At 53.9% G+C, this 20,403-nt stretch overlaps 2 protein-coding genes across 2 annotated transcripts in view; one reads left to right on the plus strand and one right to left on the minus strand.

Annotated features, from left to right (window-relative positions):
* Positions 1-5,523, plus strand: part of LOC137355947 (serine/threonine-protein kinase MRCK alpha-like) — a 71,191-nt gene extending 65,668 nt beyond the window's left edge. The window contains exons 34-37 of the mRNA XM_068021644.1: positions 281-398; positions 1,493-1,613; positions 3,777-3,835; positions 4,453-5,523. Coding sequence (XP_067877745.1) covers positions 281-398; positions 1,493-1,613; positions 3,777-3,835; positions 4,453-4,476 — 322 coding nt within the window. The 3' untranslated portion in view covers positions 4,477-5,523. The remainder of the gene's footprint in view (positions 1-280; positions 399-1,492; positions 1,614-3,776; positions 3,836-4,452) is intronic.
* Positions 5,524-6,425: 902 nt separating this feature from the next.
* Positions 6,426-20,403, minus strand: part of LOC137355844 (uncharacterized) — a 30,816-nt gene continuing 16,838 nt past the window's right edge. The window contains exons 4-8 of the mRNA XM_068021422.1: positions 18,513-19,760; positions 14,625-14,792; positions 10,133-10,232; positions 9,212-9,357; positions 6,426-6,621 (exon numbers count right to left, since the gene is read on the minus strand). Of these exons, the coding sequence (XP_067877523.1) occupies positions 6,480-6,621; positions 9,212-9,357; positions 10,133-10,232; positions 14,625-14,792; positions 18,513-19,760 (1,804 nt within the window). The 3' untranslated portion in view covers positions 6,426-6,479. The remainder of the gene's footprint in view (positions 6,622-9,211; positions 9,358-10,132; positions 10,233-14,624; positions 14,793-18,512; positions 19,761-20,403) is intronic.

A 20,403-nucleotide genomic window follows, 5' to 3' on the forward strand; every position in this document is an offset into this window, starting at 1 on the left:
TGACATTACGGTCATAATACACTCAACAAGGTTTGGTTCATTACTGGGCTATTAACACTAATTTCATGTAATAATTAAACTGTTTCCCAATCTACTGTTGTTACTTTTCTTTTACCTCCCCCACCCCCTTCAGCGCTTTCCTTTTCTCCTGCGGGTGTGTAAACTCAAAGCTTGACGTCTCTCCTCCTCCAGCTAGGGGTCGGGGTTCCATCGCTGTGACCCTTGACCCCACCCTGAGCCTCTCAGTAATCAAATCTGCTTGTTTCTCCTCCAACGACAGGGAGATGCTGAACGATCCCCAGATGAGGTCCAAGCTAATCTCCAGTCCGACCAACTTCAACCACTTGGTACACGTGGGCCCCGGGCAAGGCATCCAGAACCTTCAAGACGTGCCCTCGGTCAGTGCCCCTCGGGAGGGGAGAGGGAGGGAGGTGGAGAGGTTTAGGGAGGGAATTCCAGAGCTTAGGGCCTCAGGCAGCTAAAGGCACGGCCGCCAATGGTGGAGTGATGGAAATGGGAGTGCAGAGATCTCAGAGGGTTGTGGGGTTGGAGGAGGTGACCGAGATAGGGAGGCCAAGGAGGGATTTGAATACGTGTATAAGAATTTCAAAATCGAGGTAATTCCACATCAGGAGCCAGTGTAGGTCAGCGAGGACAGTGGGTGAGTGGGTGAGTGCAAGTTAGGATACGGACAGCAGAGTTTTAGATCACATGACCATGCAGCCAATCGAGAGGCGGACAGACTGTTCATTACCTGATTGGATGATTCCCAACTTGTGACAAACAACGCAACTTCCCATCTTCGATAAGCGGAAAGAAAATGGGAGGAAAGCCTTGATGTAGGACCAACCCTGCGACTGAAGAGTGACTGGCTACAATGACATCAATGGGTTGGAAGCCCGTCTTGGGAAATGGATCTGGCTGACATCTCTGTCTATTACAAAGTCAAACTGCATCCAACACGTGAAAGATGAAGATTTCCCCCTTCAGAGTCAGTGTGTGTGGGACCTGTACCCCAGTGAGAGTCAGTGTGTGTGGGACCCGTACCCCAGTGAGAGTCAGTGTGTGTGGGACCCGTAACCCAGTGAGAGTCAGTGTGTGTGGGACCCGGACCCCAGTGAGAGTCAGTGTGTGTGGGACCCGCACCCCAGTGAGAGTCAGCGTGTGTGGGACCCGCACCCCAGTGAGAGTCAGCGTGTGTGGGACCCGCACCCCAGTGAGAGTCAGCGTGTGTGGAACCCGTACCCCAGTGAGAGTCAGTGTGTGTGGGACCCGTACCCCAGTGAGAGTCAGTGTGTGTGGGACCCGTACCCCAGTGAGAGTCAGTGTGTGTGGGACCCGTACCCCAGTGAGAGTCAGTGTGTGTGGGACCCGTACACCAGTGAGAGTCAGTGTGTGTGGGACCCGTACCCCAGTGAGTCAGTTTCGGTGGGGTAATTGATAACTGACCAGTTCTCTCCTCCCCTGATAACCGTCCCGTTTCTTCCTGCAGCCAAAAAGTTCACAAGAAGAAAGGAGTCAGGCCACGTTTGGCTTTCCCATGTTCCGACATCGCAGCAACACAGAGTCGGGCCACTTGAGTGATAAAAAGACCTCCAGCGATTCAGTACCAGGTAAGGCTGGGTCCTGGTCCACAGGCCTCAACCATAAGCATTTTTGAGATTGGGGACAGTGTAGAGGGAGCTTTGCTCTGTATCTAACCCTGTTTTTTTTTATCTAACCCCATTTTTTTTTTTCTTTTTTCTATTTTTTTCTTTCTTTACACTGTATCTAACCCCCGTGCTGTACCTGTCCTGGGAGTGTTTGATTGGGACAGTGTAGAGGGAGCTTTACTCTGTATCTAACCCTGTACTGTACCTGTCCTGGGAGTGTTTGATGGGGACAGTGTAGAGGGAGCTTTACTCTGTATCTAACCCCATGCTGTACCTGTCCTGGGAGTGTTTGATGGGGACAGTGTAGAGGGAGCTTTACTCTGTATCTAATCCAGTGCTGTACCTGTCCTGGGAGTGTTTGATGGGGACAGTGTAGAGGGAGCTTTACTCTGTATCTAACCCCCGTGCTGTACCTGTCCTGGGAGTGTTTGATGGGGACAGTGGGTACCTGAAATTAAAGCATTTCCATTCCCAGCTCTATTAAGCCTCACCTTTATGAATACAAAGATTGTTTCTTTGAATGCCAGTCAGAATGTGGGGTCATAGAGTCATCGAGCTTTCCAGCATAGAAACAGGCCATTCGGCCCAACGCGCCTGTGTCGGCCATCAAGCACCCGTCCTAACTAATCCCATTTCCCCCACTTGGCCTGTAGCCTTGTATGCTATGGCATTTCAAGTGCTCATCTAAATACTTCTTAAATGTTGTGAGGGTTCCTGCCTCTACTACCCCTTCAGGCAGTGTGTTCCAGATTCCAACCACCCTCTGGGTGAAACAATTTTTCCTCAACTCCTCTCTAAACCTCCTGCCCCTTACCTTAAGTCTATGCCCACTGGTTATTGACCTCTCCGCTAAGGGAAAAAGTTTCTTATCTATCCTATCAATGCCCCTCATAATTTTGTATACCTCAATCAGGTCCCCCCTCAGCCTTCTCTGCTCCAAGAAAAACAACCCCAGCCTATCCAGTCTCTCCTCATAGCTGAAATGCTCCAGCCCAGGTAACATCCTGGTTAATCTCCTCTCCAGTACAATCACATCCTTCCTATAGTGTGGTGACCAGAACTGTACACAGTACCCCAGCTGTGGCCTAACTAGCGTTTTATACAGCTCCATCATAACCTCCCTGCTCTTATATTAGCCTAGGCTAATAAAGGCAAGTATCCCATATGCCTTCATAACCACCTTATCTACCTGTGCTGCTGCCTTCAGTGATCTATGGACAAGTACACCAAGGTCCCTCTGACCCTCTGTACTTCCTAGGGTCCTACCATCCATTGTATATTCCCTTGACTTAGATTAGAGATACAGCACTGAAACAGGCCCTTCGGCCCACCGAGTCTGTGCCGACCATCAACCATTTATACTAATCCTACACTAATCCCATATTCCTACCAAACATCCCCACCTGCCTATATTTCCCTACCACCTACCTATACTAGTGACAATTTATAATGGCCAATTTGCCTACCAACCTGCAAGTCTTTTGGCTTGTGGGAGGAAACCGGAGCACCCGGAGGAAACCCACGCAGACACAGGGAGAACTTGCAAACTCCACACAGGCAGTAGCCAGAATCGAACCCGGGTCCCTGGAGCTGTGAGGCTGCGGTGCTAACCACTGCGCCACAACTTGTTAGTCCTCCCAAAATGCATCACCTCACACTTCTCAGGATTAAACTCCATTTGCCACTGTTCCGCCCATCTTACCAGCCCATCCATATTTCCCTGTAATCTAAGGCTTTCCTCCTCACTATTTACGACACCACCAATTTTCATTTCATCTGGAAACTTACTGATCATACCTCCTATATTCACGTCTAAATCATTAATGTACACTACAAACAGTAAGGGTTCCGGCACCAATCCCTGTGGTACCCCACTGGTCACAGGCCTCCATTCACAAAAACAACCCTCGACCATCACCCTCTGCTTCCTTCCACTAAGCCAATTTTGAATCCAATTTTCCAAATTACCCTGGATCCCATGGGCCTTTACTTTCTTAACCAACCTCCCATGTGGGTCGAGTTGTGTTGTATTGCATGTGTGCACAGAGGTGCATGTATGTTGCATGTTGTGTTGCATGTGTACAGACAGAGACACGTATGCACTGAACCCAAATTTCTCCGCAGGTTCTTCTAGCAGTCAGTTGCCACGGAAACCGATGTCCCTGGAGTCATCCTCACTAGCGGTAAGACCTCTCCCATTACAAACATTCCTCGGGTGGGGGCAATCAATCCTTCAACAGGCAGAACAATCCCACAAAGCGGACCATGAGCCACGGAAAATCACTGGGGCTGTGGGGCCAGGGGGGACATCAGGGACAATCGTGGTGGGTGTTGGGAGTCAGATGGGAAATCGGGGAAACTTTTTCACCCAGAGGAGAATGGTGTTGTGGAATAGATTTCAGTGAATGACACTGAAGGGAATCGGGTGGCTACCGGACATTTGTGCTGAAGGGTATTGAAGAATGTGGTGAGAAGATGGGTCTCTATCCAACCTACCCCCCTTCTCTCTCTATCCCCCTCTCTGTCTTTCTGACCTCTCTCTCTTTCTGTCTGTTCCCCATCTCTCTCTCTGTCTCTGTCTCCCCCCTCTGTCTGTCTGTCTCTGTCCCCCTCTCCCACTGTCTGCTCCCCTCTCTCTCTCTCTCTGTCCCCCGTCTGTCCCCCCCCCCGCTGTCTGTCCCCCCTTTTCTGTCTGTCCCCTCCCTCTCTCTCTCTCTGTCCCCCTCCCTCTCTGTTCCCCCCCTCTCTCTGTCTACTGCCCACTCTGACATATTTCTAACGTGGAACCTTTTCTCCGCAGAATTTTAACCCTGCTCGTCTCTGAGGTCTGTTCGACTCCAACTCCAGCAGCGGCTCCCCGCCCCACCATCCCTTCTGAGGCCTGGGAGATGGGACCCCTGAACACTGCCGGCGTGCGCGCCTTCGCACACCTCCTTCCGGACTTGCTGCAGGGGTCCTTCCCGGCTCCCCATCCTTCTGACAAAGCTCTCGGTGTCGGTCCCCGGGACACCGTTTCTGCTTCCTGAACATTGACTGAAAGCCGGTTTCTGGAACGTACTGCCCGTCCTTGGCATTGACTCTGAGACCTGCTGTTGGCACCCCCTCCCTTTAACACTTGGAGGCCGACTGCTATCACTCTCGACGACTGGCTCGTCCCTTGATCTTATTCATACAGCCACCTCAACCCGAGAGAGAGAGCGTGGACAGCAATATCCCAGGATCACTTGCGAGCACTTGGGTCAAGGGTTACCTTCCCAATTGGCACCTCATTTGGTCGTTCCTGGCCGGACTGCAGCTAGGGATGATGTGACACCGGTCTGTATCTGCGATTCCCACGTACACAATGACCTGACTGGGCTGGGGAGGGAGCAGGGTGCTCTGCCTGCCCTTGCTACTGCTCTGAAACTCCCTGTGCTTCCAATGTTCTGTATATTTCGTGAGCTAGTGCACTGATCCCGATTACCCCACCAACCGGTTAAAGATAGAGCATCAGGTTTAAGGCAGTGAGGGGAGCTGCTGGGAAACCAAGCAAGTCTCTGCTTGGCTAACTTGGTTTTTGGTAATCACCTCTGTATAGTCAGTGGGGCAGCTAACTGCTGCCAATGGGGTTTTCCCCGGCGGAGTCCCCTTTTACTCCACTGTTCCTTAAGATGCCCGCAGCCTTTTACCCAGCGGAGAGTGAGCTCCTCGTTGGTCCACATGGGGAGGTGCGTTCACCCCACAGCCATGCCAGTGCACTGCCGCGGGCTGTATGCTCTTTCAAGGCTGATGCCCCAAATCCTCCTTGTGCCTATCCCCGCCGTCTCCTAAAAATGGTGAACTGGTCTGCGTCTAAATAGTGCTGAGGTGCGGACTCAGTTGAAATTCCTGTGCCTGTTTAATACAAATATCTGTACAGTGATAAAGGGAGTCTCGGCTTTGTTTTGTTTCCTCAGGTCTTTCACCCCAATTATTTACAGCAAGTGGGAGGTGGGGAGTTCCATACCATCCCCACCCTCCCAAGCAAAGTTAATGGTTCTATCCCTGGGCTGTGCTGAATTAATACAGTGGATAGGGAGAAACTGTTTCGAGTGGCAGGAGGGTCAGTAACCAGAGAGAGACACAGATTGAAGATAATTGGTAAATTGGAGATGAGGAGAATTTTTTTTGTTAACTCAGTGAGTTGTTGTGATCTGGAACGCGCTGCCTGAAAGGGCGGTGGAAGCAGATTCAATAGTGACTTTCAAAAGGGGAATCGGATAAATACTTGAAAAGGAGAAAGTTACAGGGTTAGTGGGGGGGGGGGGGGGGGGAAGCAGGGGAGTGTGACGAAATGGTTAGCTCTTGCCACGATGGGCCAGGTGGCCTTCGCTGTGAGATTTGTGCCCCTGTTAGTAAAGGTCACCCGAACTTTGCCGGCACATCGAGGTAGTCTGTGCTTCGGAGCCCTGCTCTGCACTGGAGAGGGGAGGAAGACAAAAAGAAATGTGGGAGCTTATTCCCGCTCCCTTTGTACTCAGCCACCGAATGAGAGTCTATTTTCGATGCGTTGCTGCCTGAGCTCGTCTCCAGGTACCCAACGGGTAACTCCGCTGATGGCCATCTGATCAATCGCTTCCCAAAGCAGGAGGCACTCCAGTGTGGCAATAAGGAGATGGAGTAAGAGTGGAGGTAGGGGCACCCGAGATTTCAGGGACCCCCGTGCCCTTGGCACCCACACCCGCCCCTCACCCTCCATTAGCAAGCCGAAGCCCGTGGCTGTCATTTAATACCATTTGCAGACTCCGGCACTGGTTTCTTTAAAATGGGCTTTATTATTACAGCCAGTCACTTCTTTCTCCTCCACTCTCAGCCGTCGATAGCCGGGTCGTTCCTGCTACTGTACGTGCTGCTGCACTCGTCATTGCACTCGCAGCCGGTGGTGTTCAGGGGCTCCTCGCACGCGGCATGGCCCTGGTGCTCGCCCTGACTCAGCGGGCACACCCCTTCCCTGCGGGAACAGAAGCTCCCAGTCACAGGGCCAGCAAGAGTCGCCTTCACGCGTTTTATTCTTCCGCGGACTGGGGGGGGGGGGGGGGCGGGGGGTGCTTGTCTGTGCGGGTTCAGCCCCGCACCTGACACAATACTGTGCCCAGACTGAGCAGGTAAGGCCCGGGGGCTCCAGCTCCCCCCGTCCCACCCCACCCCCGGCCTGTGCTGCCTTAGCCGAGCTACAATTGGCCCCAGGGAGTGGGGAGAATCAGCCAGGGTTCCTGCTCCTGATCACTGTCCAGTGACCCCTGGGTTAGAGAGAGGGGGGAGAATCAGCCAGGGTTCCTGCTCCTGATCACTGTCCAGTGACCCCTGGGTTAGAGAGAGGGGGGAGAATCAGCCAGGGTTCCTGCTCCTGATCACTGTCCAGTGACCCCTGGGTTAGAGAGAGGGGGGAGAATCAGCCTGGGTTCCTGCTCCTGATCACTGTCCAGTGACCCCTGGGTTAGAGAGAGGGGGGAGAATCAGCCAGGGTTCCTGCTCCTGATCACTGTCCAGTGACCCCTGGGTTAGAGAGAGGGGGGAGAATCAGCCAGGGTTCCTGCTCCTGATCACTGTCCAGTGACCCCTGGGTTAGAGAGAGGGGGGAGAATCAGCCTGGGTTCCTGCTCCTGATCACTGTCCAGTGACCCCTGGGTTAGAGAGAGGGGGGAGAATCAGCCAGGGTTCCTGCTCCTGATCACTGTCCAGTGGCCCCTGGGTTAGGGAGAGGGGGGAGAATCAATCTGGGTTCCTGCTCCTGATCACTGTCCAGTGACCCCTGGGTTAGAGAGAGAGGAGAATCAGTCAGGGTTCCTGCTCCTGATCACTGTCCAGTAACCCCTGGGTTAGAGAGAGGGGGGAGAATCAGCCAGGGTTCCTGCTCCTGATCACTGTCCAGTGACCCCTGGATTAGGGAGAGGGGAGAATCAGCCTGGGTTCCTGCTCCTGATCACTGTCCAGTGACCCCTGGGTTAGGGACAGGGGGAGAATCAGCCTGGGTTCCTTTTTAGTTTAGTTTAGAGATACAGCACTGAAACAGGCCCTTCAGCCCACCGAGTCTGTGCCGACCATCAACTACCCACTAATCCTACACTAATTCCATATTCCTACCACATCCCCACCTGTCCCTATATTTCCCTACCACCTACCTCTACTAGGGGCAATTTATAATGGCCAATTTACCTATCAACCTGCAAGTCTTTTGGCATGTGGGAGGAAACCGGAGCACCCGGAGGAAACTCACGCAGACACAGGGAGAACTTGCAAACTCCACACAGGCAGTACCCAGAACTGAACTCGGGTCGCTGGAGCTGTGAGGCTGCGGTGCTAACCACTGCGCCACTGTGCCGTCCTGCTCCTGATCACTGTTCAGTAACCCCTGGGTTAGAGAGAGGGGGGAGAATCAGCCAGGGTTCCTGCTCCTGATCACTGTCCAGTAACCCCTGGGTTAGGGAGAGGGGGGAGAATCGGCCTGGGTTCCTGCTCCTGATCACTGTCCAGTAACCCCTGGGTTAGAGAGGGGAAAATCAGCCAGGGTTCCTGCTCCTGATCACTGTCCAGTAACCCCTGGGTTAGAGAGGGGGGAGAATCAGCCAGGATTCCTGCTCCTGATCACTGTCCAGTGACCCCTGGGTTAGGGAAAGGGGAGAATCAGTCAGGGTTCCTGCTCCTGATCACTGTCCAGTGACCCCTGGGTTAGAGAGGGGGGAGAATCAGTCAGGGTTCCTGCTCCTGATCACTGTCCAGTGACCCCTGGGTTAGGGAAAGGGGAGAATCAGTCAGGGTTCCTGCTCCTGATCACTGTCCAGTGACCCCTGGGTTAGGGAAAGGGGAGAATCAGTCAGGGTTCCTGCTCCTGATCACTGTCCAGTAACCCCTGGGTTAGAGAGAGGGGGGAGAATCAGTCAGGGTTCCTGCTCTTGATCACTGTCCAGTGACCCTGGGTTAGAGAGAGGGGGGAGAATCAGTCAGGGTTCCTGCTCCTGATCACTGTCCAGTAACCCCTGGGTTAGAGAGGGGGGAGAATCAGCCAGGATTCCTGCTCCTGATCACTGTCCAGTGACCCCTGGGTTAGGGAGAGGGGAGAATCAGTCAGGGTTCCTGCTCCTGATCACTGTCCAGTGACCCCTGGGTTAGGGAGAGGGGAGAATCAGCCAGGATTCCTGCTCCTGATCACTGTCCAGTGACCCCTGGGTTAGGGAGAGGGGAGAATCAGTCAGGGTTCCTGCTCCTGATCACTGTCCAGTGACCCCTGGGTTAGGGAGAGGGGAGAATCAGCCAGGATTCCTGCTCCTGATCACTGTCCAATGAAACGACTGCTGGAAAGTGATGCGTTGGGGAATGTCGAGCGAGACTGCGATGCACTGCATGGTCGAACAGTCTGCCGACACACTGAGCTCAAGCATGCCGAATGGGTGAGGCAAGTGAGTGCCCATGAAGAAGGAGTCAGACACCAGAGGAGAGGGGTGAGGGGAAATAAATGGGTGGGGGGGGGTGGGGTGCGGTTTTGGAAGGGGTGCATTGAAGATGGTGCCTGTTGTGTAACTTGCGGCTTCGGTCCCACTCACCAGTCGTCGGTCTCGGCCTCGAGCTCGGTGAGAGAAACGTCACTCCCGCAGTCGGTGGTGCTGAACTTACATAGCAGCTCCTCGTTCAATTGCAGCTTCTGCAGAACCTTGGAGAACAGTCGATTGATGGTTCCTCGGACGTTGTTCTGGGTTGTTTTGGTGGGGTGAGGTGGGGTTGGGGTGAAGAGGGGAAGAGAACACATTCACTGGGATAATTCTTCATCCTTTTTTAGTAACAGATTCAAAAAAGCTAAGAGTCTGCAAATATGACAATGAACTACCTCTGTTGTCATGTCACCTTAAGCTCTCGGAGTTAGTCAAGGTTCCTAACTGAGCGTAGCATTGTAATCCCGCTTTATATCATGTAAATCGTCTGATTCTCTGACAGGGTAACTTTGGGTGTTTGATTATCCCTTAGTTTATCAGAAAGATGGAGATACAATGATACATGTCCGGGGTGATAGCCTGGTCAACGTCCTGCTACATTGTTATCTCAGCCTCTTTGCATTTCCCCAACTTTTGTCCTGGGGTGTCGCTGTGACCAGAAGGATCAGATCTGCTAGCTTACAGGTCAAACCAATTTTGATTTACTCATGTGATTTGACCAGGATGGCTACCGGTAGCTGCATTAACATATGTAAAACATATCTCTCTTCTGAGTAATAATCCAGCTCGCTAAAGCCATCCTCCCTGACACTCGCAAGGGGCCAATGCTCACGGGTGCCTTGTCCAAAAGGGCCATTCTTCACGTGAGCCCAGAGAGTGAGGGTCGCAAGCATATTCGACCAGCAGAGGCATCACAGCCTGTCCTCACCCCGCCACAACAGATGGTGTGTGTGTGTGTGCGTCTGTGTCCGTGTGTGTGTGTGTGTCTCAGTAGCACATACATTCTCAATGGAAACGTTTGCAGTGACCTCTCACCTGGATGACTTGCTCAAAAAGGAATGGAGCCCGGGCCACTCTCTCCTTCATCTCCCTGAGCTCCGCTTGGTACTGGGCTGCCTGCTCACGGTTGTATTTCCTGGGCAGTATAAGGAACAAAGGGGCAAAGAGAGATTAACACTTGCACTACGGAGCCTCCAGAAAGGCAACCATGTCAGTTTCCCTTGTACTGTGTGGCCCTTGGTCATTTGTAGGCTCCTAACTGGAGGCCCGAGCCCCTTGTTCCCCGAGGCCCTCAGGGTACAGGATTTGACTGTATTTGTGAACTCACTAAACTGTTGCTGCAGACTCGTTAAAAAATGCTTTCGGTAGGTCATGGTGCCCTTCAGATAGTGGGACATGGGGGTCTCTATCAGTGTCAGTATTTACAGGGGGGTCCCAGGGAGTGTCAGTATTTACAGTGGGGGTCCCAGGGAGTGTCAGTATTTACAGTGGGGGTCCCAGGGAGAGTCAGTATTTACAGGGGGGTCCCAGGGAGTGTCAGTATTTACAGGGGGGGTCCCGGGGAGCATGTCAGTATTTACAGTGGGGGTCCCAGGGAGTGTCAGTATTTACAGGGGGGGTCCCGGGGAGCATGTCAGTATTTACAGTGGGGGTCCCAGGGAGTGTCAGTATTTACAAAGGGATCCCCGGGAGTGTGTCAAGTTTTTACAGGGGAGGGTCCCGGGGAGTGTGTCAGTATATACAGGGGGATCCTGGGGAGTGTGTCAGTATTTGCAGGGGGTCTCTGGTAGTGTGTCAGTATTTACAGGGGGAGTCCCCAGGGAGCATGTCAGTATTTACGAGGGGGTCCCCGAGGAGTGTGTCAGTATTTACAAGGGAGGGTCCCGGGGAGTGTGTCAGTATTTGCAGGGGGTCTCTGGTAGTGTGTCAGTATTTACAGGGGGAGTCCCCAGGGAGCATGTCAGTATTTACGAGGGGGTCCCCGAGGAGTGTGTCAGTATTTACAGGGCGTCCCCGGGGAGTGTGTCAGTATTTACAGGGGGGGGACACCGGGGAGCGTGTCAGTATTTACAGGGGGGGTCCCGGGGAGTGTGTCAGTATTTACAGGGGGACGGTACCGGGGAGTGCGTCAGTATTTACAGTGGGGGTCACCGGGGAGCGTGTCAGTATTTACAGGGGGACGGTCCCGGGGAGTGTGTCAGTATTTACAGGGGGGCGGTCCCGGGGAGTGTGTCAGTATTTACAGGGGGACGGTCCCGGGGAGTGTGTCAGTATTTACAGGGGGGGTCACCGGGGAGCATGTCAGTATTTACAGGGGGGGTCCCGGGGAGGGTGTCAGTATTTACAGGGGGACGGTCCCGGGGATGTGTCAGTATTTACAGGGGGTCCCCGGGGAGTGTGTCAGTATTTACAGGGGATGTCCCGGGAGTGTGTCAGTATTTACAGGGGGACGGTCCCGGGGAGTGTGTCAGTATTCACAGGGGGGCGGTCCCGGGGGGTGTGTCAGTATTTACAGGGGGGCGGTCCCGGGGAGTGTGTCAGTATTTACAGGGCGTCCCCGGGGAGTGTGTCAGTATTTACAGGGGGGGTCACCGGGGAACGTGTCAGTATTTACAGGGGGACGGTCCCGGGGAGTGTGTCAGTATTTACAGGGGGGGTCACCGGGGAGCGTGTCAGTATTTACAGGGGGACGGTCCCGGGGAGTGTGTCAGTATTCACAGGGGGGCGGTCCCGTGGGGTGTGTCAGTATTTACAGGGGGGCGGTCCCGGGGAGTGTGTCAGTATTCACAGGGGGGCGGTCCCGGGGGGTGTGTCAGTATTTACAGGGGGGCGGTCCCGGGGAGTGTGTCAGTATTTACAGGGCGTCCCCGGGGAGTGTGTCAGTATTTACAGGGGGGGTCACCGGGGAACGTGTCAGTATTTACAGGGGGACGGTCCCGGGGAGTGTGTCAGTATTTACAGGGGGGGGTCACCGGGGAGCGTGTCAGTATTTACAGGGGAGGGTCCCCAGGGAGCGTGTCAGTATTTACAGGGGGGGGTCCCGGGGAGTGTGTCAGTATTTACAGGGGGACGGTCCAGGGGAGTGTGTCAGTATTTACAGGGGGACGGTCCAGGGGAGTGTGTCAGTATTTACAGGGGGGGTCACCGGGGAGTGTGTCAGTATTTACAGGGGTTCCCCGGGGAGTGTGTCAGTATTTACAGGGGGACGGTCCCAGGGAGTGTGTCAGTATTTACAGGGGGGCGGTCCCGGGGAGTGTGTCAGTATTTACAGGGGGTCCCCGGGGAGTGTGTCAGTATTTACAGGGGGTCCCCGGGGAGTGTGTCAGTATTTACAGGGGGTTCCCGGGGAGTGTGTCAGTATTTACAGGGGGTCCCCGGGGAGTGTGTCAGTATTTACAGGGGGGTCCCGGGGAGTGTGTCAGTATTTACAGGGGGATGGTCCCGGGGAGTGTGTCAGTATTTACGAGGGGATCCCCGGGGAGTGTGTCAGTATTTACAGGGGGGGTCCCGGGGAGTGTGTCAGTATTTACAGGGGGGTCCCGGGGAGTGTGTCAGTATTTACAGGGGGTCCCGGGGAGTGTGTCAGTATTTACAGGGGGACGGTCTCGGGGAGTGTGTCAGTATTTACAGGGGGACGGTCTCGGGGAGTGTGTCAGTATTTACAGGGGGGTCCCGGGGAGTGTGTCAGTATTTACAGGGGGGTCCCGGGGGGAGTGTGTCAGTATTTACAGGGGGACGGTCTCGGGGAGTGTGTCAGTATTTACAGGGGGGTCCTGGGGAGTGTGTCAGTATTTACAGGGGGTGTCCCGGGGAGTGTCTCAGTATTTACAGGGGGACGGTCCCGGGGAGTGTGTCAGTATTTACAGGGGGGGCGGTCCCGGGGAGTGTCAGTATTTACAGGGGGGGCGGTCCCGGGGAGTGTCAGTATTTACAGGGGGGCGGTCCCGGGGAGTGTGTCAGTATTTACAGGGGGAGTCCCCAGGGAGCGTGTCAGTATTTACGAGGGGGTCCCCGAGGAGTGTGTCAGTATTTACAGGGCGTCCCCGGGGAGTGTGTCAGTATTTACAGGGGGGGTCACCGGGGAGCGTGTCAGTATTTACAGGGGGGGGGTCCCAGGGAGTGTGTCAGTATTTACAGGGGGGTCCCAGGGAGTGTGTCAGATTTACAGGGGGGTCCCGGGGACTGTGTCAGTATTTACAGGGGGGGGGTCCCCGGGGAGTGTGTCAGTATTTACGAGCGGACCCCCGGGGAGTGTGTCAGTATTTACAGGGGGTCCCCGGGGAGTGTGTCAGTATTTACGGGGGGGGAGGGGGGCTGTCCCCGGGGAGTGTGTCAGTATTTACGGGGGGGGAGGGGGGCTGTCCCCGGGGAGTGTGTCAGTATTTACAGGGGGAGTCCCCAGGGAGCGTGTCAGTATTTACGAGGGGGTCCCCGAGGAGTGTGTCAGTATTTACAGGGCGTCCCCGGGGAGTGTGTCAGTATTTACAGGGGGGGGCCCCGGGGAGTGTGTCAGTATTTACAGGGGGGTCCCGGGGAGTGTGTCAGTATTTACGAGGGGATCCCCGGGGAGTGTGTCAGTATTTACAGGGGGGTCCCAGGGAGTGTGTCAGTATTTACAGGGGGGTCCCGGGGAGTGTGTCAGTATTTACAGGGGGGGGCCCCGGGGAGTGTGACAGTATTTACAGGGGGGTCCCGGGGAGTGTGTCAGTATTTACGAGGGGATCCCCGGGGAGTGTGTCAGTATTTACAGGGGGGTCCCAGGGAGTGTGTCAGTATTTACAGGGGGGTCCCGGGGAGTGTGTCAGTATTTACAGGGGGTCCCCGGGGAGTGTGTCTGTATTGACAGGGGGAGGGGGGTCCCCGGGGAGTGTGTCAGTATTTACAGGGGGGGGGGGTCCCCGGGGAGTGTGTCAGTATTTACAGGAGGGGGGGGGTCCCCGGGGAGTGTGTCAGTATTTACAGGGGGGGGGTCCCCGGGGAGTGTGTCAGTATTTACGAGCGGACCCCCGGGGAGTGTGTCAGTATTTACAGGGGGGTCCCAGGGTGTGTGTCAGTATTTACAGGGGGGTCCCGGGGAGTGTGTCAGTATTTACAGGGGGTCCCCGGGGAGTGTGTCAGTATTTACGGGGGGGGGGGGGCTGTCCCCAGGGAGTGTGTCAGTATTTACAGGGGGGGGGGGTCCCCGGGGAGTGTGTCAGTATTTACAGGGGGGGGTCAGTCCCCAGGGAGTGTGTCAGTATTTACAGGGGGGGGGCAGTCCCCAGGGAGTGTGTCAGTATTTACAGGGGGGTCCCGGGGAGTGTGTCTGTATTTACAGGGGGGGGTCAGTTCCCAGGGAGTGTATCAGTATTTACAGGGGGGGGGGCAGTCCCCAGGGAGTGTGTCAGTATTTACAGGGGGTCCCCGAATGTAATGCCTATCTAAGTGCAGTGGCGATTTCCTCCTCCGCTCCCCGATCTCACTGACACATTCTGGACCCATGAAGTCTGTTCGCTGAGAGACAGGACTGAGAAACACAGGGTCCCACCTGTAACACTGCAGCCTTTCCCTGGCCTGGTTCTTCCTCCATTTGTCCATTTCACACACAGACATGCGAGCTGCGATCTGTCTCTCTATCTTTCTCCTCTTCGCCCTCTCCTTTTTAAGCTTCCTTTGCTCCATCAATTCTTTCCTCTCTTTTTCCATTATGGTCTTTCTGGATTTAAGCCCAAAGAGTTTGAGTGTGAACATTAGACCAGTAATAATCTGCTCAGTCATTGCTGTCGGGACAGTTTCCATTTTATTCATTCCCTTCCCTCCCAGTTTTCTCCCGAGCTCTATGGGCTGCCCCCTTGGCCTCATCATCCAAAGATTTGGGGGTCAGGTTCCACACTTGATGATGCCCAGGCCCACCTCTGCACCAGCTCTCTCTCTCTCTCTCTCTCTCGAGTGTCCGACATCTTATCCTGGAGGTGTCACAACACGCTCCAATGAAACACTGGGAAAACCAAAGCCTGACTGCGCTCCCCGTCCACAGACGCCGCACCCCAGCTGTCGATCCCATTCCCTCTCTCTGGCTGCTGTCTGAGTCGCGCTGTTCGTCACCTCACCTTCCCTTGTGACCCCGAGCTGTACGGCCGACCCTGTATTGTCCATTAAAACAAACGCCTACTTTCGTCTCTGCCAATATTGCCCGTCTCCACTGCCTCAGCCCATAGGCAGATGAAACCCTCATTCACACTCCCAGTTCTCACTTCATCCCACCGTTGGCGGCCACGTCTATTGCAGAGTGTTCACAGCGCAGATGCAGACCTTTTGGTCCATCTAGCCCATGCTAGCACTTGTGCTCCGCACGAGCCTCCTCCCACCCTTTATCATCTCACCCTGTCAACATAATCCTTCCTCCCTCGTGTTTAACCAGCTTCCCCTTAAATGTACCTAAACTATTCACTCAACCACATTCTCACCACTCTCTGGGTAATGAAGTTTCTCCTGAATTCCCTGCTCCTGGCTACCTGAATCTCTCCCGCTTGCTACATCCCTCTCCTCCTTTTGAGACGCTCCCTAAAAACCACCTCTTTCACCCCTCCTGATATTTAATCTTTCAGCTTGCTTGCGGCTCACAGTGAGCTGGTTCTGAGGAGGGGTGGTGGTGGTGGTGGTGGTGAGGCATCTCTGAAAACAAAATGCCTTTTATTTAAAAAAAAAACATCGAACTTAAAAGTGTAGCAAGTTCAAAGCCAGATCTCGGTATAACAGGGCTCTTAGGTTTAATTCACTGGAGGAGCTTGGAGAGAAAGGACTGCATTTGTATAGCGTCTTTTACAACTTTAGGATGGAACGCGGCAGCCGATTATCAAGGAGCAGGAGCAGGCCACTCCACCCCTGCTCTGCTGTTCAATAAGACCATGGCTGATCTGATTGTAACCTCAACTCCACATTCCCGCCCGCCATCGCTAACCTTTCACCCCCTTGCTTTCTGAAGAATCTATCCACCTCTGCCTTAAAAGTATTTAAAGATTCTGCTCCCACTGCCTTTTGAGGAAGAGAGTGCCAAAGACTCACGACCCTCAGAGAGAAAAGATTCTCATCTCTGTCTTAATCCCTTATTCTTGAACAGTGACTCCTAATTCTAGATTCTCCCACAAGGGGAAACAAAAAGTGGTGAAGAAGGGATATGGAATGCTTTCATTTATTGACCGAGGTATAGAATACAAAAGCAGGAATGTAAGGCTGGAACTGTATAAAACGCTGGTTAGGCCACAGCTGGAGTATTGCGTACAGTTCTGGTCACCACGTTACAGGAAGGACATAATTGCTCTGGAGAGAGTACAGAGGAGAATTACAAGAATGTTGCCATGGTTTGAAAGTTGCAGCTTTGAGGAAAGATTGGATCAGCTGGGGTTGTTTTCCTTAGAATAGAGGTGTACAAAATTATGAGGCGCCTAGATAGAGTAGACACAAATGACCTGCTTCCCCTAGCAGAGAGGTCAATTACCAGGGGGCACAGATTGAAGGTGATAGGTAGAAGGATTAGAGGGGACATGAGGAAAAAACTTTTTCACCCAGAGGGTGGTGGGTGTCTGGAATTCACTGCCAGGAACGGTGGTGGAGGTAGAAACCCTCAATTCTTTTAAAAGGTACCTGGACATGCACCTGAAGTGCTGTGACCGGCAAGGCTATGGACCAGGTGCTGGAAGGTGGGAGTAGATTGGGCAGCTAGACTTTTCGGCCAGCACAGACACGATGGGCTGAATGGCCTCCTTCTGTGCCGTAATATTTCCATGGTTCTATCCTTTCCACATCCACCCTGTCAAGACCCCTCAGGATCTTATATGTTTCAATCAAGTCACCTCTTACTCTTCTAAACTCCAGTGGATACAAGCCTAGTCTGTCCAACCTTTCCTCATAAGACAACCCGCCCATTCCAGGTATTGGTCTAGTAAACCCTCTCTGAACTGCTTCCAATGCATTTACGTCCTTCCTTAAATAAGGAGACCAATACTGTACACTACTCCAGATGTGGTCTCACCAATGCCCTGTATAACTGAAGCATAACCTCCCTACTTTTGTATTCAATTCCCCCTCGCGATAAACAATAACTCTATTCGCTTTCCTAATTACTTGCTGAACCTGCATACTAACCTTTTGTGATTCATGCACTAGGACACCCAGATCCCTCTGCATCTGGAACTCCCTTCCTAACAGCACTGTGGGTGTACCTACCCCACATGGACTGCAGCGGTTCAAGAAGGCAGCTCACCACCACCTTCTCAAGGGCGATTAGGGATGGGCAATAAATGCTGGCCTGGCCAGCGACGCCCACATCCCATGAATGAATTTTTTTTTTAAATCTCAGAGCTCTGCAATCTCTCACCATTTAGATAATATGCTTCTTTTTTATTCTTCCTGCCAAAATGGACAATTTCACATTTTACCACATTATACTCCATTTGCCAGGTCTTTGCCCACTCACTTATCTATCCATATCCCTTTGTAGCCTCCTTGTGTCTTCTTCACAACTTACTTTCCTACCTATCTTTGTGTCATCAACCCTGACCCTAACCCCAATTTGAGCACAGCAAGCTTCCACAAACAGCAATAGTGTGCTAATGACCAGGTAATTTTTTTTCCCTCCAAAATAGTGCAACCTAAGATCCTTTCGGTCCACCTTAGAAGGCAGATCGGGTCTCGGCTTAACGCCTCATCTGCAGTATTAGCCCCTGGTGGGTCAGCCCAGGTTAGATGCTCAAGTCTGTGAACCCCACATCATTCTGAATCGGAGACAGGGGGTTTGAGGAACTACAGCTCGCTTAAAAGCTGGGGCCAAGGCAGCCGGGGGGCCGGGCAGGTGGCAAGTCCCTTGGCTTTGGCTTTCTGGGTTTACGGGGGCGCTCGATGGTGCCGAGGGGCTGTCGGTTTGGAGATCTCTGGGGCTGCCAGCCCTCCAGGAGTGCCGGTGCAGGCTCCAGGCATGAAGAATAGCTCTCCGGGCCACTGCTGAGGGCTGGGAGAAAGATCACAGAATGGTACAGCACAGAAGGAGGCTATTTGGCCCATCGAGCTGGTGCTCGCCCTTTGACTGCCCAGCCTCATCCACTGGGGCAAGCAATTGGCCATGAGTGGGGCGCGGCTCTGCGATGATGGGACGTCTGAGGGGACCAATGGCGGAGTCGTGTGCAGGTGATTGACATACCGGTTGGACCAATAGCAAGAGCGCGGACTCTGATTGACGTCCCATTAGAACCAATGACCAGAATGTGGGGGAGGGCGCGAAGGCGGACGGTGCGGACCAATGATGGGAGAGTGGAGCCTGATTGACGTGCCTGGTAACAAATGGCGGGAGCGGGCAGTATGATTGACACGTCGGTCGACCAATAGTAGCTGGGAAGGGGGCGGGATAATCCCAACGGAATCTTGCAGCACGCTCTCTCACCTGATGTGTTCGTGCCTTTGCTCCACCAGCTTGGTGACCTTCAGTTGCACCTCGCTTGTCTTCCTCCTTAGTCTGAAGCCTTGCTGGACGTCCCCTTCTCCCTCCCTCGCGCAGCAGTGGCCCGGCAGCGCTTCCAGAATCATCCGGTACTGCCGCAGGAACTCCCTGTAGGCGGCCGGCGCCCGCTGGAGGCCTTTGGGCCGGCACCCGTTCTGCGGCTGCGCCGGACTCTCCCGGTCGGTTGCCATGACGACCCGTGGGCTGTTGCTCGGGGACGTGTTCAGGCTGACGCCGACTGCGCACGCACCCCATTCGGGCCCGACCACCTTCTGCCGGCCGGCGGGGGAACCGCGGGCCTTGGCCCGGCCCTCCTTGCCCCTGGCTGCTGCCTTGGTGTCGCAGGGGAGGGAGACGCACTGCCGAATAGGGGCTCGTCGGCACGTTTTGGGGCTTTCGACCGTTCTCGGCCGCCCCTTGCACTGCTGCTGCCGGCCTGTCCACCCCTCCGGCTGACGGCTGATTTGGAAGAGTCCAGAGCGGTTGAACTTTGACCCCCTGTCGTTCAATGCCTCGGGCCGCCTGCGGGGGGCGTAGCGGTCGACGGAAAATCCCTCCCACATCCAGTGCAGGGGGGAGGGGCCATGGTCATGGGGGCACGACCCTTCATCCTTGACCCTGCCCAAGGGGCACGTTCCTTCGTCCTTGACACTGCCCAAGGGGCACGTTCCTTCGTCCTTAACACTGTCCATGGGGCATAACCCTTCATCTTTGACCTGGCCCTGGGGACATGACTCTTCGTCCTTGACACTGCCCGAGGTGCACGACCCTTCGTCCCTGACTCTGCCCGAAGGGCATGACCCTTCATCCTTGACACTGTCCGAGGGGCACGACCCTTCATCCTTGACACTGGCCAAGGGGCAAGACCCTTCAGTGACCCTGCCCAAGGGGCAAGACTCTTCGTCCTTGACACTGCCCGAGGGGCACGACCCTTTATCCTTGACAGGGCCCAGGGGGCATGACCCTTCATCCTTGACACTGGCCAAGGGGCAAGACCCTTCAGTGACCCTGCCCAAGGGGCAAGACTCTTCGTCCTTGACACTGCCCGAGGGGCACGTCCCTTCAGTCTTGAATTTGCTCACAGAGCACGTCCAGTTACTCTGAGTCATCTGTGTCTCCTGAGTCACCAAGTTGGGATGCAATTGGTGAAATTCTGAACTTGAATCCCAGGCCTGTTTGCACGATCTTTTCCTAAATGCAAAAAGGAGTCAATTCAACATGCGATTAGATACAGAATAAAACATTGTCCCAGCACGGGGTTAGATACCGAGTAAAGCTCCCTCTACGCTGTCCCCATCAAACACTCCCAGGACAGGTAGAGCACGGGGTTAGATACGCCGGTACACTTGAGGCCTTCCGCGACCGGTGGGCACCGCAGGGACTGGAGAGCATTGTCGACGCCGAAAATGGCATTTTAATTTGAGTTTTTGTTTATTTCTGTTTTTTAATAAAGTTATTTTAAAAATATAAGTGTGTATATAAAGGGGGCCTGAGGAATAAAGGCCACCTCGACATAAAATATATAAAAGGGGCCTGGGGTATAAAGGCCACCTTGGAAATAAAAAAAAAACGGGGTTAGATACAGAGGAAAGCTCCCTCGACACTGTCCCAAACACTCCCAGGACAGGTACAGAAAAAAAAAAGAAAAAGAAAAAAAAAAAAACGGGGTTAGATACAGAGTAAAGCTCCCTCTACACTGTCCCCATCAAACACTCCCAGGACAGGTACAGCACGGGGTTAGATACAGAGTAAAGCTCCCTCTACACTGTCCTCATCAAACACTCCCAGGGCAGGTACAGTACGGGGTTAGATACAGGACTGGAGTGCATTGTCG

This window comes from Heterodontus francisci, chromosome 44 (genome assembly GCF_036365525.1).
Source record: "Heterodontus francisci isolate sHetFra1 chromosome 44, sHetFra1.hap1, whole genome shotgun sequence".
Classification (NCBI taxonomy): domain Eukaryota; kingdom Metazoa; phylum Chordata; class Chondrichthyes; order Heterodontiformes; family Heterodontidae; genus Heterodontus; species Heterodontus francisci.